At 38.5% G+C, this 26,800-nt stretch overlaps 2 protein-coding genes and 1 long non-coding RNA gene across 3 annotated transcripts; 1 reads left to right on the top strand and 2 right to left on the bottom strand.

Moving 5' to 3' along the window:
* Positions 1-219: 219 nt before the first annotated feature.
* Positions 220-1,911, bottom strand: LOC117258545 (uncharacterized). Its single transcript, XR_013491910.1, has 3 exons — positions 1,849-1,911; positions 729-794; positions 220-494 (listed from the first exon to the last, which is right to left on the bottom strand). It is a non-coding gene; the product is annotated as an uncharacterized LOC117258545 (long non-coding RNA).
* Positions 1,912-12,941: 11,030 nt separating this feature from the next.
* Positions 12,942-15,193, bottom strand: LOC117257994 (uncharacterized). Its single transcript, XM_033628445.2, has 4 exons — positions 15,083-15,193; positions 14,737-14,799; positions 14,528-14,546; positions 12,942-13,562 (listed from the first exon to the last, which is right to left on the bottom strand). Exon 4 carries the CDS (start codon positions 13,524-13,526, stop codon positions 13,020-13,022), a length of 507 nt encoding a protein of 168 aa, XP_033484336.2. The 5' UTR covers positions 13,527-13,562; positions 14,528-14,546; positions 14,737-14,799; positions 15,083-15,193; the 3' UTR covers positions 12,942-13,019.
* Positions 15,194-18,562: 3,369 nt separating this feature from the next.
* Positions 18,563-20,506, top strand: LOC117258548 (uncharacterized). The gene is made up of 4 exons (XM_078169717.1): positions 18,563-18,617; positions 18,901-18,963; positions 19,154-19,166; positions 19,772-20,506. The coding sequence occupies exons 3-4, from the start codon at positions 19,164-19,166 to the stop codon at positions 20,426-20,428; spliced, it is 660 nt and encodes a 219-aa protein (XP_078025843.1). The 5' UTR covers positions 18,563-18,617; positions 18,901-18,963; positions 19,154-19,163; the 3' UTR covers positions 20,429-20,506.
* The last annotated feature ends 6,294 nt before the right edge of the window (positions 20,507-26,800 follow it).

The following is a 26,800-nucleotide window of genomic DNA, read 5'->3' as shown; positions in this document are numbered from 1 at the left end:
GCTATCAGCAGACTGCCTGTCACTCAAGCAGTCCCACCCTGAAATATGCATAACTCAAGGACTTAATAAAACATAGATGAGGTGAGTTATTTTTGTACAGTTGTCAAGAATGTTGAAATCAGCTATAAAGACAAAAGCTGTTTTTACACCAGGTACGTAAACATGTTTATTTCTGTTCTAAAGTTGAACATTTTAATATTGGTGTCATTTGGTATTGACTCACTCATGGAGCCAAGTGGACATTAGAGGAACTGCAGGTTTTGTTGCTTCTGTGTTGGCTTCATTTTTCAGGCCCTCCACTGCCTCAAGTGGAGGTCTATGGATATTATAGATAATAATAATAAAGAGAATAAAGCTTTATTTGTCTGCTCAGGAGAGCAGCAATCTTAAAAATCATCAATTTGCAAACTAAAAAAACTTGAACAGGAGTCACAAAGAGCTGGCTGCTGTATTATAACCGTCCACCTCCCAAAGTACCAACCTTCATAGTACGCCTGTGAACATAAAAAAAGAAAAATAGATATTACTTAACTCAACTTTATTGTGTGTTTTACTGTGTTTTATCCACAGCTTTACTCACTACATTTTATTGCACTGGTAGTTATTGTGAAGACAAAATATAGAAATGACAGAATGTGTTGAAGACATGATGTTGGGCTCAGAGAGTGTTTAAAGATCGAGTGTTAAAGCACCAACATCTTTCTAAAATACATGTATATATTACTTACATTTGCTCCAATCCACAAACCACTGGTCAAACAGAGGACCGCAATCAAATGAAGACTTGATGCCATCTGTGGAAAGACACAGTATATTAATGAAATAATACACCACAGATACGTAAATAAATTGTCTAACTGTTAAATGACAAAATTAAAATTTGAAAAATTGTTTTTACAGCGCTGTTATTTTTTTTGATTAAGGAAGATTAAAAATACAAGAACTACATATGAAAAGGGCATTCACCCTTGATGTGAGCACTTAATTAGACTAGAAGAGTATGCAGATCTCTGCCAGGAGGTATTATTAATTTCATGTTGTGCCTAATTTGGTGGATTATAACACATCAGGTTTGGAAATAATCTGCAGGTACTGCAGTTCAAAATAAGACCAAACTTTTCAAGGGATGGCAGTTTACCGGAAAACTTGCTGCCCCCACCGGCTGGTTAAGAGGAGTGAGGCGTCAGCAGTCAGTGTATAACTGTCAATTAAATAGGTTTTTCAACTGTGAATAAACACCACAACCATGAGAGATCCTTGAGCATACAGTCATAAGTCTGCACACAAAACATGAGGCTGATTGGTCCAGTAGTTTGTGAAAATAGACAGATACACACACTCACATACACATTCACAAACACAACCAAACACATGATCCCTCCCAGGCTTACGAGGTGATAAAATAATAATGAACAGTCGGGGTGGAAAACACCAGAGGCTCCATGATATGATATTATCACCATCCTTAAGTCATGATACAATGTGAATGTGATTCTAAACGGGTTGTGATAAAATATATTGTGATTTATTACCTTTTTAATACTGTAAATTATGTCCCTGAAGGAAAACTTTGTCAGCATCTGTGTTATCTAATAAAATAAAGTTTTGCAGTCTGTTCATCTCATTTTAATCATTGTATTTGCTGCTAAATGTATCTAGTGGACTAAAAACACCACTGATTTTATTATTCAAGTAGGACACCTAAAGTTTCATTCGTATTTGTTCAATATTGCCACACTATGTTGAATCGATTTTTCCCCACCCCTAATAAACAGATAAAAAGTCTTCTCTGTAGATATGAATGAAAACAGCTGATGCAGTGATGACAGGCAGGAATGAGAGCCTTACCTTGATGTGATGATCAGGTGAGGTTGCACTTGCAGCAGTAGCAGGTAGCAGGGTGTCTTTGAGAGGGAAACCTACAGTTTATATACCTTCTCCCATGAGACATGTCTTTGTTTGATCACATGATACTGTTTGATTATTGTAATCAAAAATGAGTAGTCGCTTGGCTGAGGCTTGAGGAAAAACTATTCTTCAAAGAAAGTTAGAAATGATGGATTTATTGCCTTTTTAGCTCTTAGCTGTATAGCACCGCCCAAGGCAGCTGCATAGGCCTATGTCATGTTTAGTAATAACAGTTATTGCAGCTACAGCATGGACAGGAGATTAAATAAGATAATAAGAATGTATTGCACCCTGTTCTTTCATTTCAGTTTGTTTTTGGCCAAGCACTGTGGAGCAGTTGTTTTGCACCTGAAAATATCCAATGCCAAATGTTTTACTCTCTGCCTTTTTGAGTCTGTCCTATGAGTTGATCACCCTGTCCTGTGTCGCCTCATGAGAATTAGGTTCTGTCTGACTGTTGGTCAGTCGGGTACAGACATTTATATTCAGGAGAGGATTAAACCTACTGACATCAGCAAGTTTACATCTTTGTTTTTAGTGAAACATCTCGACAGCATGGATTGCAGTTACATTTAGTTCAGACATTCAGGGGTGCTTTTTCTTTTTTACTTTTAGGAGCCAGTGCAGCTGCAATTAAAAACGACTTACTGCTGCATGCAGTACGCAACCAGTTGGGACATATTACTGTCTCATAAAAAGTAATATGACCAGGGGCGTAAATATAGACAGTGCAGGCAGGGCAGTTACACTGGGGCCCATTGGGTGAGGGTGCCCATAGCTTAGGCAGAAGACCCTTTGAGTAGGTTATATTGGCACCTTAGAAATATGCCTGTGTTCAAAGAAAAACTCACATTTTATTACAAATGGTGCTGTGTTCTTTACATGCCTTTGAAAAGAGAAACCCATCTGCATCATGGTTTTCTTTTTTTCTTTGGTAAAATAGCCAGTAGTGATCTTTAACAAAAAATGTTGTAAAATATGAAATATATGCTTATATGCTAAAAACTATTCAATTGAACAAATAATTCCTTATTTTCTGAGGTACTTTTGTCCTGTACATATATGCGATGATGATTTCTGGGGGATATGGATGCTGGTGTTATCCAGTGTCAAGTCTCTATTTGATCATGTCAGGATAAGATTATACAGTAGCTAGTTAAGGCACATAAGTAACTAGCATGCCGCAGGGCCCAACATAATAGCGTGCACTGGGGTGACCCACTTGCTCATATATTCATTACCTTGAATATAAAACAAAACACCATTTGCTGAGCTCGCCAGAGATGGAGGTCAACCCGGATAGCTCTGCTGTTGTTGCTTTGCAATGTATGTAAGTCTGAAGTTCTACCTGCATACATTGTAGGTTCTAACAAATTCAATACAGTAAAATTACATATGTACGTATTTCTCTCAACTTATTTGTGTATTAATGTACTTTTTTCATTGGTGATCTTTCTGTTCATTTAAACATTTAATATTCCAATTAATATTATTCAATTGGACATCAGTGTTGGCGGCACAGTGGTGCAGTGGTTAGCATTGTTGCCTCACAGCAAGGAGGTTCCTGGGTTGCACCCTGGGGTGGGGGAGCCCTTCTGTGTGGAGTTTGCATGTTCTCCCCGTGTCAGCGTGGGTTTCCTCCAGGTGCTCCAGCTTCCTCCCACAGTCCAAAGACATGCAGGCTAATTGGTGACTAAATTGTCCGTAGGTGTGAATGTGAGTGTGAATGGTTGTCTGTCTCTATGTGTCATCCCTGTGATAGTCTGGAGACCTGTCCAGGGTGAACCCTGCCTCTCACCCAGTGTCAGTTGGGATAGGCTCCAGCGCACCCACGACCTCCAACAAGATAAGCGGTTACTGAAAATGAATGATCATCAGTTACTTGAATGCGGTGTCACCTGTCATTGTGGTCATCGGCTGTCAAGCTGTCGTTTGTGTGCGGCTTAGTCGATGTGATAAATCTGCGGATTGTGGGTCAGAATAGCCAGAAAAGCATGCTGACCTGCAAACTGGAAATTGTGACCAGATGTAGTAGAACATCCTGCTATCTTTGGCATACTGCATTTGACAGACTATGTATTGGAACATACTAAATCTTTTCCTGACATACTATATTGTATGGTAGTATGGGGATTGGAATGTATAGCATGTTTCCAATAGGATGAATTCTCAGGACTGTCCCATATGGATCATCTAGTACCACCAGCAGGTCCACATTTTCACAAATTCTGTGAAATATCTCAACATCTACTGCATGGATTGGTGCAGACGTCCATGGTTACAGATGAACCATGTGACCTTGTATCCCTAAAACGCTGGTAATCTCCTGACTTTTAGTCTACAGCCCCACAAGTTTCACATTTGTGGCTTTGAGTGGAATGTCTCAACAACTTTTGGAAGGATGAAATTAGGTTCAGACCTTCATGTTTTTTTATAGGACTACATATTACCAAGACTCATCATTTCATGTTTTAAAGAATTTTCATTCATTCATCAGAATACAACAGCTCCAATGACCAAAGCTCCAAAGCCATTTATAAGTTGTAGAATTTCTGTAAAGACTTTAATGCAGCTTTTAGCTTTTAATTACAGTAAGGTGTGCAAAATGAATGTTGTTATGACTTTAGAGTGACAGAGACGTATTGCACTGTCAAATCTTTTACTCTTATTTATAATTACTATCACACACAATACCAATTATTTAGTAGGCCATATTTTGCACTTAAAAAATTTTTAAAAAATCAACAAAAAGCTGACCATCACCTCCCAAATCTTCACCTCCCTGACTCTGCTGCTGTAAGTGGACCTACAGTCTGAAACAGTTAGTTTGTCAGGTATAGAAATGCAACATACAGAGACAAGCATGACATTTCAGACAGGTACGTTCCTCTCTGTCGCTGCAGATAAATGTTCAGTACTGAAAAGTGTGTGAAACAGACCCTGGGTGGATTCTATGAATACAGCTTGGAAAAGTAAACTAGACACCTGTACTGAGCAAATCTCTCAGGGGTGTTGAATCAAGATGATTCTGTTTAATTTTAAACATCCTGGTTGAAAATTGAGAGTAAATAGGCCAGCAGCAGTGATATACTTATTACATCATCATAACATGAATTACTGTTTTATACTATATGGTCGTAAAAGCATGGACAACCCTGTCCACATATGTCTGTGTACTTTTAGTCTGAGGCGACTGTTCATGGTCTGGGCTCGACCCTGATGCTGCAGCATACAGTGATATTTTAGACAAGAGTATCAGCAGTTTGTGTTTGGTTCTTTCATGGTTCAGCATGGTAATTCTCCCGCCCTCATCCCATCTCGTCAAAAACCGCTGCTTTGTCAGTGGACATACACGTCAAAATTTGATGCGCTAGGTACCCTCCTGCATCAGTTTTAGACGTTCACGAATGGTGTTTCAGCTGATGCTTGTTACATGCATTGTGTCTTCTCAAAATCCATTTCTATGTTCACCGGAAATGTTTCTAAAAGTTTCTGCTTGTTATGTGCATATTTTCAAAATAAACATACAACGCAAGTAAAACTTTGTTTTTAGGTTTACTTCCTTAAGTTTAGGGTACTTTCACACCGGCCTTGTTTGGTTCGGTTCAGTCGAACTCAAGTTCATTTGCCCCCCATCAATCGCTAATGAATCAAACTCTAACGAATAAATGTAGGTTTTGAGCCTGGACTTAAATGATTCAGTGGTGGAGGTGGATCTGATTGGGAGGGGAAGGCTATTCCACAGTTTGGGGGCAGACACAGTAAAGGCACGATCACCTCTGAGCTTAAGTCTGGAGCGTGGGACAGCTGACCTGAGGGACCTCGGCATAGAATAAGGGGTTAGAAGGTCTGAGATGTAGGATGGGGCTAGACCATTAAGGGCCTTGTACACACACAGGAGAACTTTAAAGTCAATTCTGAACTTTACTGGCAGCTAGTGGAGAGAGGCCAAAACAGGTGTGATGTGGTCTCTCCTCCAGGTACCTGTGAGAAGCCTAGCAGCGGCGTTCTGAACCAGCTGGAGGCGGGACAGAGAGGACCGATTGACACCAGTGTACAGAGAGTTACAGTAGTCTAAACGGGAGGAGATGAGAGCGTGGGTGACTGTCTGCAGGTCTTTGAGGGAGAGAAATGGCTTGACTTTGGAGCTGGAAAAAGCTGGCTTTTACTACTGCATTTATTTGTTTCTCAAATTGAAAGGCGGAGTCAAATATCATGCCAAGATTTTTGACATGGGGTTTGACATAGTTAGAGAGGCTACCGAGCTGGTCAGAAATCCCTCAGGGGGCCCAAGAGCACAACTTCTGATTTGCCCTCATTCAGCTGGAGGAAATAACTCAATTGACTTTTGTTCACACACGGGAAACAAACAGTGGGTTTCCAGCTGAAAGTCTGGTATTTGTTTGACCTCTCTCATCCTCCTAATACAGACGTTTTGCTCTTTCTAGTATGGTAGCTGCTGGCAGCATCAAAAATATCTGCCATCCACTACGTCATACCACCACAGTGCCTCTGTGCATCGGTATCTGATGCTGAGATCACTGACAGAGCATGTGCCTCTCATGCATCAGCATACACTCGAGTCACAGACGAAACCATCAGTTTCTCCAAAAGATATTTAACAAGCGAAGGTTGTTTAGAAACACAGTTCTTCTGAAGGTATTTCCAGAATTTCTAAACTCATTTGTGTGAGAATTCATAAACAGATGTTTTGATAGAGTTTTGCTTCTCTTTAACATCAATCAATCAATTAATCAAGATGTTTGCAGTTTTTTTCTTGGAGGTGTGTGTTATACAAATGGTCATCTTGTGGGGGAAGTATTCCTTTAATCATCCCAGAATTCTCATGTGAGTCAGTCTTCATAGACTCCCCCCCCCCCCCGTTAAAATGCCCAACTTTACTGCAGAAATAAACATGTTCACAGCCTGGAATACACAAGGACCTGTAAGTACCATCAGCTCCAACAGTTTCCCCTTTTTTGTGTAAAGAATTACAAGTACATTCTGTAGACGTTCATCTTTTCACAAAACAGATGAACAGTCTGAGATGTCTCAAGAAAAATAAGTGAAATTTCAACAACATGTCTCAGTTGTTCCACATTCAGTCAGTCTGCTTCTCACTGTCATTACATGAGCATGTATCCAAACATTTCCTGATGCAGGTGTGACACAGTCTGATACGGATTCTTTTGAATTGAAGCAGCTGATTGACAATATTTTGTGTTCAGTATCTTTAAACAATCTTTAAACATGGCTACAGTAGGTATTCATTGTTATATCAGAGAACTGTACTCTGGTTAGGTGAAAAATATTCCATGAAGTTGGCAACACATTGTTTAACTTGCTCCTGAAACCTGGCACCTCTTAGTCTTGTCACCTAGTGGGCCGGATTGGACCCTTTGGCTGGCTGGTTCTGGCACACGGGCCATATGTTTGATACCCCTGCATTATGTTCTACACATGTGCTGTAGCAGAGAGCTAAAAAGGCCATTCATCCATATTTTGTGACATTGTTTAAACAGAGTTCTGGTCAAGATAGGGCTCTCATTCTTGCCTTTCATCACTGCATCAGCTGTTTTCATTCATAGCTACAGAAAAGACTTTTCAATTCAGTTAAATTTTATTTTTAAAATTTATGGTTATATCATAATTCACCAGTTGCCTCACAGGGCTTTACGGTATACGACATCCCTCTGTGCTTGGACCCTCACAGCAGATAAAGAAAAACTCCCCCCAAAAAAACTTTAACAGGGGATTCACTAGCAAGGACCACGCCACCACAATATGGTTTTTAAATATTTCATTGTAACTCAGGAGGTGTTAGTTGTTGAGAACTGGTAAATGGATGTAAGTGGGGGTGAAGGTGGAAGAGGGATGTGTTCTGTTAGGCTGATCTGGGAGGATGTACTGGAGATCGGGCAGAGGTAGACTCAGCGTGGGGGATGGGTTGCTCAGGTATAAGTAGGCTTGGCAGGCAAGTAGAGGTGTGGCTGAGGCGTGGCCCTGCTCCCTAACCTAGGTTAACAAATTAATAATTAATAAAACATAATAGAGACCTCAGGAAGTGCAACTGAGGAGGGATCCCTCTTTCAGGACGGACAGACTTGGAGTAGATGTTGTGTGCACAGAACAGACCGATATAATAAATGTACAGAGATCAATATGACAACACACAGATGAGATACTTTATTATTACATTTAGTATTCATCTTAAAGGAAAATCCCCTTTTCATGTATGTGTACATATGTACAGTATTTTGTCTGTCTTTATCACCAAATAACATCACTGTAAAAAATATATATTTTTTAAATGCCATTTTAAATTTGTAACTGAAGTTCACATTTAGACCAACATACAGTATATATACTTCTCTGTGGTGCATTACTTCATTCATATACTGTGTCCTCACACAGATGGCATCATGTCCTCTTCTCATTGGTCCTCTGTTTCACCAGTGGATCGGAGCAAATGTGAGTAAAATATACATTTATTTTAGAAAGATGTTGAACTTTAACATAAACCAGTCCTGTGAGAGCTCCTCCAGGCCAACATCTTTTCAACTTGAAATATGAATTTTTTATTAACATTTTACAACAAAAGCAAGTAACATAACACATTTTGATCAATAAAAGTGAGCGTTATTTCACCTGTATTTTTTTAAATTTCAATCTAAAGCTACAAACAGGAGCAAATCCAAGGTGAGTTTGATAATAATCATTTTTGCACAATTAAAACACAAAAAGGCAAGAAAACTTAATAATGAGATGCAGTGCAGTGAGAGACAGGAAACTCAGAGGACTTTTTTGAAGCCTCCACCTAATAATATTTAGAGTAATTCAGAACTCAAAAGTACAGAAAGAACAATACATGAAATAATACAAGTGATAACAAACTACCAAAAGCAAAATATATTTGATTGCAGCAACAACAAAACAGCAATAATGGTATGGGTGATGTGTGAGCCGATGTTAGTATAATACTAAAGACTGCGTCTTTATTTCCACAGGTGGCAAGTGAGGCACATTCAGGTTGGTACTTTTTAGAATGATGGAGATGAAATACTGAAGCTGGCACTTTGGGAGCTGTGGGAAAATATTCTCAGACCTCCAGTGGCTTTAAGGCTTTTTACTTTACTGTCTAATTGTCCTCTGTCTTCTAATCGTCTACAAATGTGTTATTGATCACTGCTGCAAACGTTGCCCTCCTGGTTGGACTGTGGAGGGGCACAAGTGTTACTTGTTCTTGTTACTCGTTTGTGTCTTTGGGGCAATTTAGCCTTTTCTTTTATTATAATTTATTTCTCGCTTTGTAGTCGTTTTGTGTCTCTTTGAGATGATTTTGTCTTTTTTGGACATTTTGTGTCTCCTTGTTTGTATTTTCTGTCTTTTTGTGGCAGTTTTGTTTCTTTTTTGGTTGTTTTGTGTCTCTTCCTGACATGTAATTTGAGTGACAGTTTGCAGGTGAAGGCAAGGAGCCTCCTTCCCAGTGGGCCGATTCATTAATCCATCAGTGGCAGCTGTGTGTCTGATGTTGAATAAATCCTGTATGTAATTCTGTAGTTACATAAAGAGATGGAAAGTGCTCCATAGAGTCTGACAGGTGTGATGTGGACCACTAGATGGCATAATTCCACCTACAATACATACTGCAACCAGTCTTTGATAAAAAGGCACCACAGTTAAAACTCAGCTGAAATGAACCTTTTTTCTTTCAGGAGGGTGCGTGGATGTGGAGTGACAGCTCAAAGGTTTTTTTTTTTGGGTTTTTTTTAAATCTTTATTTTGAACATAAATAAAATAGAACAAAATGTAGGTGATCAATAAGGTAATCAGTCATACAAAAAATAAAAAAGAAACAATCATGTAACAGAGGTAAATATTTAGCGTTGGAAAAGGAGTAGGTAGAAGTTATGCACTTATCTTGACCTACCCCTTATTTCACGTAATGTTGCTACAATTAAATATAGATTCGGAGATGCATATTAGCATGCATACATACATAATCAAAGAAATAGAATCACAACTGCGAGTTGGAATACTTCTGGTTCTGACTATACGTAAGATATGAGAAAACCTAGTTGTAATGTGGATTGGATACCCATGGAAGGAAGATACTTACTATGCCAGCTGTGCTTCACATTCATGCAATCTACTGTTTTTGAACAATCTTTTAAATTTGTTTAAAGTGCTGCTGTTTTTCATTTCATCTGTACATTCATTCCATATTTTGACACCTTTGACTGTGATGCTGTGATATTTGGAATTGGTTCTCACCAAGGGTTTATTGAACATGTCAGATCCTCTCAAGTTATGGTGTTTGTCTCTTGCTTGGAACAAATTGTGAATATTTTGTGGCAATGACTGATTTTTAGCTTTATACATAATCTGTGCAGTTTTGAGGTCGACTAAATCCTTAAATTTGAGTGTTTTTAGTTTGATAAATAGTGGGTTTGACGGTTCACTGTAGGTGGTTTTGTTTACTATTCTTATCGCTCTTTTTTGTAGTGTAAATACTGATTTGGTGTTGGTACTGTACGTGTTCCCCTACACCTCAACACAGCAAGTTATGTATGGAAGTATAAATGAGCAGTTACAGAAGGTATAATGACTTTTGACACACAAGATCTTTAACTCTGTAAAGGATTGCGACTGATTGTGATATTCTATTTTTAATATAATCAATGTGTGGTTTCCAACATAGTTTATTATCAATTATTACTCCAACTAAGGGGGTCAATTATTACTCTTTCTATTTCTATATCATTTGTTGTGAGTTTTTTGCTTGTGGAGGTTGCACGATTTCCAAATATTATGAATTTAGTTTTGCTTAAGTTCAGTGTTAGTTTATTGTAGTCAAACCAACTCTTTAGTTTTTTTTAAATCATTTTCCACATCATCCAGAAGTCGTTCCAAGTTGTTACCACAGCACAATAAGTTGGTGTCATCTGCAAATAATATTGTTTTCATTATTTTGGAGATGACACATATTTCATTGATGTATGATATAAATAGCAGTGGTCCCAGAACAGATCCCTGTAGAACCCCACAGTTTGACTTCAAACACTGGGGAAAAGATGAGCCCAACGGTGGAGTAAAAGAAAACTGCATGGAGATTAACTATGGAGGTAAAAACTGATTATCTGTTGACAGCAGATAGAAAACATATCTGTTGTTTCTGATCATGTGGTGTAACCATATGTGAGTGTTGTATTTTCTTTTATTCACACTTTGGATTTTGTTTTGCTTCTTGGTTGTTTCTTTACATTTTTGTCTTTTTAGTACGTGGTCTCATTTGCAACATTGAAGCAGTTTCTAACCCAGGTTTTATAAGTGTTATATAAAGAAAGTTTTAATCGATAAAAGTCAAACAATGTCAGTGTGAAAACTGTGCAGCAGAGCCCTCTGATGTGCTGTTATTGTTTGACTACAGGAGATGATTATGTCAATGACGTCCCCTGTAATCTGAAGAGGTCCTTTATTTGTGTCAAATACCTGTAAAGGCCCATGCCCTGTGCTGTCACACCTGCTGCGGTGATGTCACATCCCTGCTGATGATGTCACTTCTACCAGGTTGTTGAGCCTTGAGGACATCACTGCTGGAAGTGGAAGATATTTTGACAGTTATGATTTGATTTCAGTTGAATCAATAAACAGATTAATCCTGTACAGCATTCTGCCGTCACCATCACCAACAAGGCTGCATCCTCGATCTTCTTCCAATAAACCAGCAGCAGATGATCACAGTGTTCTTGGAAGCAAATAGTTGGGGGGAAGTTTGGTTTATTGACATTTAATTCATCCTCCTACAAACATGATTTTTTTTTTCTACATGCCTTATTGGAAGGCTTGTTTTTATATTTTCATTTGTTGTCACTTTCCCATCAGAACCCTTCACTTTAACCTGTGATCTAGTTAACGTTTGCTTTATTTCCTGTTGGTTCATAAATAAAATTAAATTCATGTTTTTTAAATTCAATCCACCACCTAAAACCTGTAGATAATGAAATTTTGTTAAGAGAAAACCGCACTAACTCTTATAATCATCCTCTACATACACTTTAAATATTCTCAACAAATCCCAGAGAGCAGACATGTGCAGTAGCTGCAGCTCAGCACTCCTCCTCCTGCGCTCTTTGCACACAGAATGTTCCTGCAGCACCAAACCACATGTCAGATTTATTTAAACTAATAATCAGAGCTGCAACATGGGAGACGCAAACATTATTTTGAATTAAATTTTGGTTTATACGAAGAAGTAGAAGTTGGACAGCTGAAAATGGAAATTGAAAGATAGCTCTTGCGAAAAGGGCATTCATCCAGTCAGAGACCAAAAGGGCATGTGCTACAGCACCACCCTGGGTCTGACTAAATCAGACCTGTCAAACCCTGCTGGAGAAATGAAAGTTTGGAAGTCTGCATAAATTATTTGTCTAAATTAAATTTTTATACAACCTGTCACCTTGATTTTAATTTGTGATTCATGAATTAGCCTTACTGGATTAGTTTAAAGATAAAAACAGATCCAAAACATATTGACTAAAAGGTGACTAAAATGTCATGAATTTTCATTGACTAAAACTATGAGGGATAAAAATGACTAAAACCAATAAAGACTTTTGTCTCAAGACTCAGACTAAATATAATATAGCTGTCAAAGTCAAACACTGATATCCATTTGGACTCAAAATAAATAATTACAAATAGACCACCTGACTACAGGTTGTACAGCATGATGGTAAAAACTCATTCAGACCTGTTGGTAGTGTTGATAAAATAATTAGGATTAAATAGGCGTGTTGCCACCACTGTGACACTGTGAGATGTTTTGCTATCCAGGGACTTCTTTTTAATTTATTTTTTGTCCCAAAATGTCTCTTTTGATAGTAGAGTTTTCCGACCCTGGTCTGGGCAGTTATGGAAACACAAAATCTTCGTATGTTATACAGTATATGCAGAGACCAAAATTACTGAACCTTTTTTGTTTTAAAATGTACACATGGAAATATTGATCTTATATAAAGAGATGAGACAGATTACTGAACATAATTTATCTGTTTATTGAATCAGCAGACATGAAATCAAAACTGTCAGTATATCTCCTTCCAGTGATGTCATCGAGGCTTGGCACCCTGGTAGAAGTGACATCGCCACGGCAGATGTGTCAGCACATGCTGGGGATCTTCAGTGGTGCATTTAATGGTGACCCTAGTGGTGATCATTGTGGTCATGATGATCATGGTGATCATGATGATCATGGTGATCATGATGATCATGGTGATCGTGGTGATCGTGGTGATCGTGGTCATGGTGATCATGGTGATCATGGTCATGGTGATCATGGTGATCATGGTCATGGTGATCGTGGTGATCATGGTCATGGTGATCGTGGTGATCATGGTGATCATGGTCATGGTGATCGTGGTGATCATGGTGATCATGATGATCATGGTGATCATGGTCATGGTGATCGTGGTCATGGTGATCATGGTGATCATGGTCATGGTGATCGTGGTTATCGTGGCGATCATGGTGATCATGATGGTCGTGGTGATCATGGTGATCGTGGTGATCATGATGATCATGATGGTCGTGGTGATCGTGGTGATCATGATGATCATGGTGATCTAGATGATCGTGGTGGTCATGGTGATGGTCTACAACACAGTTGGAGATGATGAGAAGAATAATTACACACAGAGTGATTCAATGATACAAGAGTGTCAGGAGAAATATTACAGTCACATTCCTCATGTTTGTTTGTGAAGGTGACCAATATCAATCCTTAAAGAACAGGTTCAGATCCATTCAAGTGTCCTAATGCAACACGCAAATGCTAAGCATACAGAGACTTATTGATTCCTGTGATCATCCCTCTCATCCAAACTGGTGACCACACTATAAGAAATAAAGCTTTCAGAGTTTAAGTCATTTTAGTTCAAACTCCCTCTTTGTCTTATAAAAACTCTCCACTGCAGTTTAACAAGGAAGATATCCACTTGATTTGACTAACTCAGACTGCTGAGGCCTCATATTAGCTTTGGATAAACTTCTGAAGCTTTGCACAGAAGGAGGATGGCAGAACCTGTGAACCTGTCCTTTAAGTGAATAAGTGCCTGAAGACAGTGGAAGTCTATAGATATTATAAATCAATAAAGCTGTGATCCAAAAACAATCAATTTGAAACTAAAAAACTTGAACAGGAGTCAGTTTGGAAGTCTGCATAAATTATTTGTCTAAATTAAATTTTTATACAACCTGTCACCTTGATTTTAATTTGTGATTCATGAATTAGCCTTACTGGATTAGTTTAAAGATAAAAACAGATCCAAAACATATTGACTAAAAGGTGACTAAAATGTCATGAATTTTCATTGACTAAAACTATGAGGGATAAAAATGACTAAAACCAATAAAGACTTTTGTCTCAAGACTCAGACTAAATATAATATAGCTGTCAAAGTCAAACACTGATATCCATTTGGAAGTCTATAGATATTATAAATCAATAAAGCTGTGATCCAAAAACAATCAATTTGAAACTAAAAAACTTGAACAGGAGTCACAGAGTGTCAGCTGCTGTATTGTAACCATCCACCCCCCGACTCTGAGAAGTACCAACCATCAGGCCTACAATCCGCCTGTGAACATAAAGAAAACATCATTAGTACTGAACTCAACTTGAGCTTTATTGTGTGTTCAACATTTTGTTGCACTGGTAGTTATTGTGAAGACAAAATATGAAAATGACAAATATGTTGAAGACATGATGTTGGGCTCAGAGACATGAAACTAGTGTTTAAAGATCTGGTAAATGTATATATTACTCACCATTCCAATCCACAGTCCACTGGTCAAACAGAGGACCATGATCAAATGAAGACTTGATGCCATCTGTGGAAAGACACAGTATATTAATGAAATAATGCACCACAGATATGTATGTGAAACTGTGACCTGTGAGCTTAAATTACAAAATTAAAATTTCAAAACTATTGAAAAATTCTTCTTACAGTGATGTAGTTTGATGATACAGGAAGATTAAATTCTTTTTAAAAGTTTGCATATTTTACAGTTTTTTGCTCAAAAATGTAAAAATGAAATAATAAATCTCTTTCCTGTAGATATGAATGAAAACAGCTGATGCAGTGATGACAGGCAGGAATGAGAGCCTTACCTTGATGTGATGATCAGGTGAGGTTGCACTTGCAGCAGTAGCAGGTAGCAGGGTGTCTTTGAGAGGGAAACCTACAGTTTATATACCTTCTCACATGTGACGTGTCTTTGTTTGATCACAGGATACAGTTAATTATTGTAATGATTCATCAGTTGTCTTTTGGCGTCAACGCTCAATTTTAAACAGTATTATATTAAGTATATATTAAATGTGTACACAGCCTCTGAGCTATCAGCTGCAGCGTATGCTACAGGAATTCAACACTGCCACACCTGCTCTTCTTAATATCAATAACTCTGTGAGGACTTATGAATGACTTATAAACCACTTATGGATCGACATCTGATAGGGTGACTATAACCTGTGGGGTCCCACAGGGATCTATTTTAGGACCACTCCTATTCCTCATTTACATTAATGATCTGGCTGCAGCATTATCCTCCATGTTTCCTGTACTTTTTGCCGATGATACCAATTTATTTGTCTCACATTCTAATTTTTCTGTACTAATGGCCAAAGTCAACACTGATTTAGAAAGAATTTCCAAATGGTTTCTATTAAACAAATTATCTTTAAATGTTAACAAATCTAATTTTATTGTATTTACTCAAAAAAACAAAAAAATCTCTAGATCTAACTCTTGTCTTTCCATTGGAAATAACTCAATTACCCAGGTTTCATTCACAAGTTTCCTTGGAGTCATAACTGATGAAACTCTAAGCTGGAAGACTCATATTCAGTCTGTTTGCAATAAAATATCTAGGTCTGTTGGCATCATTGGCAGAATTCAAGGTTTGGTTCATCAAAAGTGTTTATTAATCCTCCATTATAGTTTAATCTATCCGTACCTTATATATTGCAATGTTATTTGGGGAGCTACCTATCCCACTCACCTTCATAAGCTTTATATTTTACAAAAAAAGTTCTGCAGAATTGCCACTTTCAGCAATAGGATAGAACACCCAGCCCATCTCTTCAATCAGCTTAATATTTTATCAGTTTTTAAAATAAATGTATATCAAACCTGTATATTAATTTACAAAATCTTGCATCCGTCTGCTTCATTTTCCATACCTTGTAAAGAATTTTTCCAGACTAACAGTGATGTTCATAAGTATAATACGAAACATGCCAAATGTTTACATCTTCCAATGTTTCGTACTAGGCTTTGTCAATTCTCCATCAGATATAGAGGGGCTCAGCTTTGGAACAGTCATATTTAAATTGCATCTCAGTCTACCTCACTCAAGAGTTTCAAATATAGGCTACGGTCCTGTCTGATGAACCAAACTCTTCAAACTGATCACATTTAACTATAATTGACCATACTCTATCCACTGTAAGGATTTGACTGATTTGTCTGAATACAAGTGTGCTTTGGCACGTGCGTATGCAGTCGCACACTCCCATGCTCGCTTGAGCACACATACACACATACACTCATGCACACACACATACGCTTATGCTCTCACTCACAATTCTATTTGTTGTTGTCTTTGCTTTTTGATTCCATGTTTTTATATTTGTTTGTCTGTTTTTTGCTATGGATTTATTAATATATGTTCATAATGCTGATATGGTGAGATTCCCTCTATAAGCCTCTCGGGGTTTTTTAAATCTCACCTGCACAATCTGCTTGCTGTATTCTGTCGGTTTTGTTTGCTTGTTTTTCTTTTTTACTGTGCAAATAAAAAAATAAAAAATAAATTTAAAAAAAATGGCACAATGCATAATTCTGAGCTCATGAGTTGCCTGGACACGTTTCTCAACATGGAGGTGGATGAGCTGGCAGGTGTCACTACCAGCTAATGTTGGTAACTCCAGAAGCAGTGTGAAAACAACAGCAACTGCTGACAGTGCTATCATTGTTAACCATGGAAGGATAAAGAGAACTGGATACAGCACTGTAACTGGGTCCCGACAATTCTTTTGTCCTCTGTGGAGGACATTAGTCTAACTAGTGTAACTCAAGTATTCTTTATGCTATCCATTTGGGTCAAATTGTGTTCTGAAGAGGACATCCAGGGCTTTCTAATGATGTAGACATTATGTGGGTGGGGTTAACAGGGCAAACACACACCCTTTTCAAAATGGCTGCCATTACGTTTTTCTTGTTTTTTGCTGCCAGAGTGGTAATTGATCATTTTCTGGCAAAAGTTATAATTATTTTGTTAATATTTAATTTGTTTCCTGAATATAAGGGTCTTAACTTTAATTTAGAGAGACGTGGGAAATCCAGAGTAATTTTAACCTTTTCAAAATACACCTTTTATTCAGTATCCTTTGTAGAGGACATCGAGACTTAGTACCCCCTGTTTTTCAACCACTGTCCATCATTCAGCGGCAGAAGGCCATTAAAGGGAATGACGTTTTTTTTCTCATAATTTCTAATACATTTTAAAGATGAGTCAGTGTGAAAGCAGAAATTTGGCTTGGGGTGAGACTCTGAAGTAATGTGTATGCAAGAATTTGGAGGTTTATTGGAAAATAAGAACACCATAGATGAACGTACATTCCCGTGCATCTATGGTAGGATATTACCTAAAAGGAGGATTTCGAGAAACTTCTTGCTCTGTTTCCTTTAAACAATGACAATTCATGCTGAGAGTGTATTCACACATAACAACAGTATCTATAAAGCTTCACTCCACTGTTCTTTACCCTTCCTAGGCCACCACACACAATAAAGTTTACTTGGTCTTCGGGGTCTGTCACATAGGGGTCATGGGTCAAACTATGGGGCTCCCCATCACTTCTTATTGCCTGGGCAAGTGTTGAATGACTACATAGCAAGCATTACACCTCATCACATCATAGATAGTGAGGGGTGAGTGCCGCTGGACCACTAGGCACTTAAACCCAGTGGTACAGGGTACCAATCCTGCACCCTGACTGCAACATCAGGCCCATTGGTATAGCTATTAAGAATACACTCTACCTTGCTACAGCTATCCATCATAGTGTTAAGCATTGAAGACAGACACATAATAATTCCAGGGGAGTAAAAGTCCCTTTGTAGCTTATATATTTAGAGATAAAGCATAAAATACCCCATAGTCCCATTGTAACCCGACTAAGTCCTGATGTCCTCTACAGAGGACGTGATAAAAAATAAATAAATAATATTTTTGATTTTTTTTTTTTGATGCAAAATGTTTCTTTCAAGTCTAATACTTAAATGGCATAAAACAAATCTTGATATCAAAACTTTTTTTCTTCTGGGTCCCAGGAGGGTGAACAGGACCAAGTTTATTTCTATGAAAATTGTTCAGTGTTGAATTTCTGTAGCAGACGCTGCAGCTGATAGCTCAGAGGCTGTGTACATATATAATATATACATAATATAATACTGTTTAAAATTGAGCGTTGACGCCAAAAGACAACTGATGAATCATTACAATAATTAACTGTATCCTGTGATCAAACAAAGACACGTCACATGTGAGAAGGTATATAAACTGTAGGTTTCCCTCTCAAAGACACCCTGCTACCTGCTACTGCTGCAAGTGCAACCTCACCTGATCATCACATCAAGGTAAGGCTCTCATTCCTGCCTGTCATCACTGCATCAGCTGTTTTCATTCATATCTACAGGAAAGAGATTTATTATTTCATTTTTACATTTTTGAGCAAAAAACTGTAAAATATGCAAACTTTTAAAAAGAATTTAATCTTCCTGTATCATCAAACTACATCACTGTAAGAAGAATTTTTCAATAGTTTTGAAATTTTAATTTTGTAATTTAAGCTCACAGGTCACAGTTTCACATACATATCTGTGGTGCATTATTTCATTAATATACTGTGTCTTTCCACAGATGGCATCAAGTCTTCATTTGATCATGGTCCTCTGTTTGACCAGTGGACTGTGGATTGGAATGGTGAGTAATATATACATTTACCAGATCTTTAAACACTAGTTTCATGTCTCTGAGCCCAACATCATGTCTTCAACATATTTGTCATTTTCATATTTTGTCTTCACAATAACTACCAGTGCAATAAAATGTTGAACACACAATAAAGCTCAAGTTGAGTTCAGTACTAATGATGTTTTCTTTATGTTCACAGGCGGATTGTAATGGTTGGTACTTCTCAGAGTCGGGGGGTGGATGGTTACAATACAGCAGCTGACACTCTGTGACTCCTGTTCAAGTTTTTTAGTTTCAAATTGATTGTTTTTGGATCACAGCTTTATTGATTTATAATATCTATAGACTTCCACTGTCTTCAGGCACTTATTCACTTAAAGGACAGGTTCACAGGTTCTGCCATCCTCCTTCTGTGCAAAGCTTCAGAAGTTTATCCAAAGCTAATATGAGGCCTCAGCAGTCTGAGTTAGTCAAATCAAGTGGATGAACTGCAGTGGAGAGTTTTTATAAGACAAAGAGGGAGTTTGAACTAAAATGACTGAAACTCTGAAAGCTTTATTTCTTATAGTGTGGTCACCAGTTTGGATGAGAGGGATAATTACAGGAATCAATAAGTCTCTGTATGCTTAGCATTTGAGTGTTGCATTAAGACACTTGAATGGATCTGAACCTGTTCTTTAAGGATTGATATTGGTCACCTTCACAAACAAACATGAGGAATGTGACTGTAATATTTCTCCTGACACTCTTGTATCATGTCGGCCACATGGATCACTGTGTGTAATCATTCTTCTCATCATCTCCAACTGTGTTGTAGATGATCACCATGATCACCATGACCACCATGATCACCACGATCATGATCACCATGACCACCATGATCACCACGATCATGATCACCATGACCACCATGATCATGATCACCATGACCACCATGATCATCATGATCACCACGATCACCACGATCATGATCACCATGACCACCATGATCACCACGATCACCATGACCACCACGATCATCATGATCACCATGACCACGATCACCATGATCATCATGATCACCATGACCACGATCACCATGACCACCATGATCACCACGATCATCATGATCACCATGACCATGATCACCATGACCACCATGACCACCATGATCACCACGATCATCATGATCACCATGACCACGATCACCATGACCACCATGATCACCACGATCATCATGATCACCATGACCATGATCACCATGACCACCATGACCACCATGACCACCATGATCACCATGACCACCATGATCACCATGATCACCACGATCATCATGATCATCATGATCACCATGACCATGATCACCATGACCACGATCACCACGATCACCACGATCACCACGATCACCATTAAATGCACCACTGAAGATCCCCAGCATGTGCTGACACATCTGCCGTGGCGATGTCACTTCTACCAGGGTGCCAAGCCTCGATGACATCACTGGAAGGAGATATACTGACAGTTTTGATTTCATGTCTGCTGATTCAATAAACAGATAAATTATGTTCAGTAATCTGTCTCATCTCTTTATGTAAGATCAATATTCCCATGTTTACCTTTTGAAACAAAAAAGGTTCAGTAATTTTGATCTCTGCATATACTGTATGACATATGAAGATTTTGTATTTCCATAACTGCCCAGACCAGGGTCGGAAAACTCTACTATCAAAAGAGACATTTTGGGACAAAAAATAAATTAAAAAGAAGTCCCTGGATAGCAAAACATCTCACAGTGTCACAGTGGTGGCAACACGCCTATTTAATCCTAATTATTTTATCAACACTACCAACAGGTCTGAATGAGTTTTTACCATCATGCTGTACAACCTGTAGTCAGGTGGTCTATTTATAATTATTTATTTTGAGTCCAAATGGATATCAGTGTTTGACTTTGACAGCTATTTTACATTTAGTCTGAGTCTTGAGACAAAAGTCTTTATTGGTTTTAGTCATTTTTATCCCTCATAGTTTTAGTCAATGAAAATTCATGACATTTTAGTCACCTTTTAGTCAATATGTTTTCAATCTGTTTTTATCTTCAAACTAATCCAGTAAGGCTAATTTATGTATGAAATATCGTGATATTATTTTTGGGCCATAGGGTCCACCTCTGCTCTGAGTAACATATACAAAACCTTTAAATCAAGGACTCCACTTGCTTCACTAAAAATGATTAGGCTCCTTTGCTTTATGAAGACAAAGAGACTAATGTTTTTAAAATCATTAGACTTGGCGCTGAATTTATGACATGATTCAACTTATCTTTTGCTTAGTTTATAATGTTATTATGTTCTCATATTGTAATAAGTTATTACATTGTGCACAAAAATGTTACTGCGTTATGCGCTCATGGTTTCCTCACATTTTGCACAGTTATAATGTTACGAGTTACTACTACAATCAGTGACAGTCTTTTTAAAAAGTGAGAAGGATAAATAACAGAAAATGAATAATGACTGTAACTGAAGCATGAAATGCAAAAATAACAACTGCTTAACAACATAGATCATCATAAAAATGCTAAATGCCTGAAATGTACTCAGAACTTTTTTGTACTGTTATGCTCATCACACCATGCAGGTTATTGAGGTACAGTTTATCTGACTTTTTATATCAGCAAAAACAGGCAGGCTGAAATATCTCTATTCTTTTCAAAAGGACTGACTTGTCTGGGTCAGGATGTAGGCGACCAGAGGCTCATCAGCCCCTTTTTTGTATTAAGATTTCATAAACTAAAATGTGAGCATACGTCTATGACCTGGCAACTTTCCTAAGTGCATAGACAAATTTGTTAGCTTTCACTGGCAACGCTGCAAAGTATGGTAACTCATTCAGACCTGCTGGTAGTGTTAATGGGTTAATAAGGATTAAATAGGCAGTGTTACTACCATTGAGAGGCTCAAATATGTTGCGCAACTAATAGTGCAATTATTGCAGTTAATTATTATAATGATTCTTCAGTTGTCTTTTGGCGTAAACGCTCAGTTTTAAACAGTATTATATTATGTATATATTATATATGTACACAGCCTCTGAGCTATCAGCTGCAGTGTATGCTACAGGAATTCAACACTGCCACACCTGCTCTTCTTAATATCAATAACTCTGTGAGGACTTATGAACACTTCATCTTTTATTTCATTCAGGGGTGTAACAGTGCAGCTGAATGCTAATAAGGAAAAAGAGCTGGTTGTCAGCACCCCCAAAATTAGCAGCACTTCCCTGAACCCAATTTCCATCAGTGGTGACACAGTCAAGCAGGCTGATTTGACATACCTCAGAATGACACTGGACCCATAAAGATGATTCTGATTAAATACAAACATCCGTGTTGAAAATGGGGAGATGGTGGTGTAAACAGGACAACATCAGTGCTGTATTCACTAAAGCTCATGTGGCTGAATAGGATCAAATCCCTGCAGCTGGTTCAACTTCTGGTGGCAAAACCCGGACAGGTCACCAGACTATCACAGGGCTGACACATAGAGACAGACAACATTCACACTCACATTCACACCTACGGACAATTTAGAGTCACCAATTAACCTGCATGTCTTTGGACTGTGGGACCGTGGGTTCCACCACGCTGACACAAGGAGAACATGCAAACTGCACCACCATAAAATAAATGAATAAAATCATAGAAAAAATACGGTGTGTACTGAAGGAAATACATACCATTATGAAATGGTGTTGCACATGGTTAAGTAGAAGAAATAGATATTATAAATAGTGAAGTCTTTCAGCGCTTATTTGAGTTCATTGTGTTTACAACCTTGGGGGGGAAACTGTCTCTGAATCTGGATGTGCATGTTTTGACAGAGCCACAGCACCTGCCAGACGGCAACAGTTCAAATAGCTGGTGATCAGGATGTGTGGAGTCCTTAGTGATGTAAGTGGCTCTGCTGATGGAGCTGGATTTGACAATGTCTTCCAAAGAGGACAGCGAGCAGCCAATGATTTTTCAGTATGCTCTGGAATGCTGCATGATAAAAGGCCACCAGCAGCTTTGTCTTCAAATTGAGTCACTGCTGTGCCTTTTTGACAGTCACTGTGGTTCGACAAACAACAGACGACAGGAGAGGTTGTCAGAAATCGGAGTTTCCAGGAACGTGAACAAACCTTGGTCAACCAGAAAGATCATTAGTCAGCAAGATTTCATTTTCAAAAAGAAAGTGAAACTGTATTAGGAGCTGTGTAGATCATTTTACACCAAAGGTGAAAATAAGGTCAGTTACACAAGGTTTTGGAAGCAGTTGATCAAATATCAGATTTGGCAATAAAATGGACTCCTTAGAGGTGTTTTGGTAAGTTGAGTAGTTTTAGCGTAGTCAAGCTCTGGGAAATCAAATGGAGTAGAACATTTTGGGGTCAGGGTGACCTGACCGTTGGAACAGATAGGCTAGGTTTCACAATAGGAACGAATCCTTATAAGAAGTCGTTTTTGAGTTAAGTGATGTTCAGAATGCTAGGGAAACTACGATAAAGGAGTTGTTTTGATAAATTCGTGCGCAGTTCCAATTCTCGGAAATCAAACAGAACACTTAGGGTTCCCGAGAAATCAAACCTATAGGGACAACTAGGTCCTAAGCCCAGACCTGTCCACACACACACACACACACACACACACACGCACACAAACGAACAGATGCCCACACACTCAATAGTATAAAGGCTTTTGGAAGTTGGATAAGCAAGGCTGTTTCGGCTGTTCTGTCATACTGTTTGTGATCTACAATTTGTTCTATTGAGCTGTATTTTGCAAATAAAGTAATCCCGTTGGCTGTAACTTTTCTCCGTGGTTCTCCAAGTCTCTTCACTTCAGTGTTTGCTGAAGTTGAGCAATTTCCTTACAGCTGCACCAAAATAAATCCAAACCTATATGACTGGAGCATGTAAGAATTTGAAAGGACAGACACAGGAAGTGTCCACGCCACAATATCTTTCCCGTTTTCTGTAAATATTCAGTCTGATAAACACAGAGACGTTGATCATGTTAGTGCAGGGCTACCCAGAGCTTAACATCTGTCCCACAGACGATAGGCCTACACACTTATAAACAGTTCCTGGAAGAAGATCAGCTCTGACCTCAGGATTTCAGGTAAACAGGCTATATGATGCTTGTTGAGGTTGGTTAGCAATCTCAGAAGCAACCTGCTGCCGTGCTCTTGAAAGCTGGCACAAAAAAGACGCCCAGCGCCTGACCTCGTGTTTTCCAGTTGGGTTAGATGTGGCATGGGAACGGCCCCTAAATTCCAGGGCTGGTACCTGCGGTTATTCCACAGGCTAGTTAATAACATGTCAGGCAGGAAATCCAAAGTGTGGGATCATTCTGAGAAGGTGAAGGACGAACCCAGTCTCTTAAGAGCAGTGTAATGTAGCTTCAACTGTGTTCTGTGTGGCTCAGTGCAATATATATGGCCATGGCGTCTTCTGTGGACCTGTTTGCACAGTATGCAAACTGACGTGGGTCGAATGTGGGAGGTAGGCTGGCTTTGATGTGTTGTAGAACCAGCCTCTCGAAACACTTCATGATCACAGCTGTGAGCGCAACTGGTCTACAGTTGTTGAGTCCATCAATGACTGGCTTTTCAGGGGGTGATGGTAGCTGATTTTGGGCAGGGTGGGATGGTGGCATGTGTCAGGGAGATATTGAAGATCTTCATGAAGATCTTCAGTGAGTTGGTCAGTAGGTGCTTTGAGTATGTTGCTGGGTATCAGGGTTCACTGACTTCAGTAAACGTCTCATTTCATGTTCCTGCAGAGTGGGTGTGTGGGTACTTGAGGCTGGTGGCAGTGAGACTCCCTCAGGCATTTTTATCAATCAATCAATCAATCAATCAATCAATCAATCAATCAATCAATCATCAAACTTAATTTATAGAGCACTTTTCATTTAACAGAATGCAACACAGAGTGGTTCACACAATAAAAACAATAAAACAATACCCTGGCTTGGGAGAGAAACGAGTGTGTTCTGGCAATGTTCATAAGATGATGATAAAATCCAGTTTTGGCTATAACTCTAACATGTGGTTCAAAACTAAGATTCAAATCAAAGATAACTCAGAAGTTCTTCACTTGTTGACAGGGTTTTAGTGCCAGTTTTTGCAGTTTTGCATTGAGTTTCTCTCTCTGAGCTTCAGGACCAATAACTAAGACCTCGGATTTGTCCTGGTTGAGTTGAAGAAAGTTTTCTGCCATCCAGAACTTGATATCTAAAATACAGTTAAAAGGGCATCAGTTGGCCCTGAGTCATAAGGAGACACGGCGATGTACAGCTGTGTATCATCAGCATAAGTATGGAAACTGATGCTGTGCTTCCTGATGACATTCCCAAGTGGCAGCATGTAAAGATTAAAAAGTGTTGGACCTAAAGTTCAACCATGGGTGACCCCACAATCATTTTAATAGCTTTTTATGAACATTCCCCCATTGTTACATAAAATTCTGTCAGATAAGATAAAGATAAGACTTAAACCAGTTGAAACCAGTTGAAAACAGTACCAGGGAGGCCAACCAGATTGTGAAGTCTAGCTAAAAGAATTGAATGGTTGACTCTATCAAAGGCTGCAGTAAGATCAAGTAGTACTAATATAGAGTGTTTTTTCCATATCCATATTTGACCTCAGGTCATTAACAGCCCTGACCAGTGCCGTCTCTGTGCTGTGTTTGGTTCACTTCCTCTGCCAGTGAGGCGTCGGCACTAAAGATGCTGTTGGTGCTGCCCTTGTAGTTAATGATATGCTGTGTCCCCTGCGAAACCCTCTGTAGGTTGTAGTCTGAGAGGTGAAGCTCACTTTTCTTCACAACCATCTTCAAAGAATGATGAATAGATCACTGCAGAGTCGCCACCTTGTGGTAAAACATGGTGGTAAAAACAAATTTAGACGTACTGGTAGTGTTGATATGGTCATTCAGTATAAATAGACTGTGTTGCCACAATTGTAAGATTCAAATATGTTTTGAATGATATTTTATCCCTCTGCACCGGCAACAGCCATGTTCAGAGGCATTATGTTTTTTGGTTGTCCATCCTTTCATCTGTCGGTTTGTCCATCTCTATGTCAGTCTGACCCATTTTCATGTACGCATTATTTCAAGAACGCCATAAGGGACTTTCTTCACTTATTACCTGAAATTATCCAAAGGTTGTTTCAAAAGAGAGAAAGTCAACATGCTTTGAGAGGTGTTTTTATGTTCAAAAAACCTTTGGTGAGGACCAATGCCAAACTACATTGTATCTCAGTTAAAGGAGTGAGTCTATGGAACTGCTGTAGTGAGGAACTGAAAACATGTAGAACATCAAGTAGGTTTAAACAAAAGTTTAAAGATAACGTACTGAACAAATATGAGAATGGATGATCAGACTGTAATACTGATGTAGAAGAATTAGGTACAGGAACTTAAGTTGCCCTCTGTAAGTTTTCTTTTGTTGTTGTTGTTGTTGTTGTTGTTGCTATTTTGTCTTGTTTGCCTGTTTTGGTTTATTTTGTTGTTGACTGCTAAATATGGCGTGCTGTTAAAAGGATAGGTGTTATAAGCTGTAGCTTCAACCTCCACTTTTTTCAGACTGTGGATGTATCTTAGTTATGTTACATAACCTTATTATAACGTTTGGCATGTTTTGTCTGTGAGAAGCTGTGACTTTATTTACATGAATTTGTAGATTAATACATGATGTCCTTATTTTTATTTGCAGACCAAAGTAAATGATGACATTTTGTAACCAAAAGGCCAAAGACTAACTTCACTTCGATATTGTATATTGATATTGTTCTGTAGAAACACTGTGCGGCCATTACCC

This window comes from Epinephelus lanceolatus, chromosome 8 (genome assembly GCF_041903045.1).
Source record: "Epinephelus lanceolatus isolate andai-2023 chromosome 8, ASM4190304v1, whole genome shotgun sequence".
NCBI lineage: Eukaryota > Metazoa > Chordata > Actinopteri > Perciformes > Serranidae > Epinephelus > Epinephelus lanceolatus.
This window is presented reverse-complemented; position numbering and strand designations above follow the sequence as displayed.

What these genes read in the sequence shown, in the direction of transcription:
- LOC117257994 (XM_033628445.2), bottom strand. Translation starts at nt 13,526, where the DNA reads ATGATCATCATGATCACCACGATCACCACGACCATCATGATCATCATG.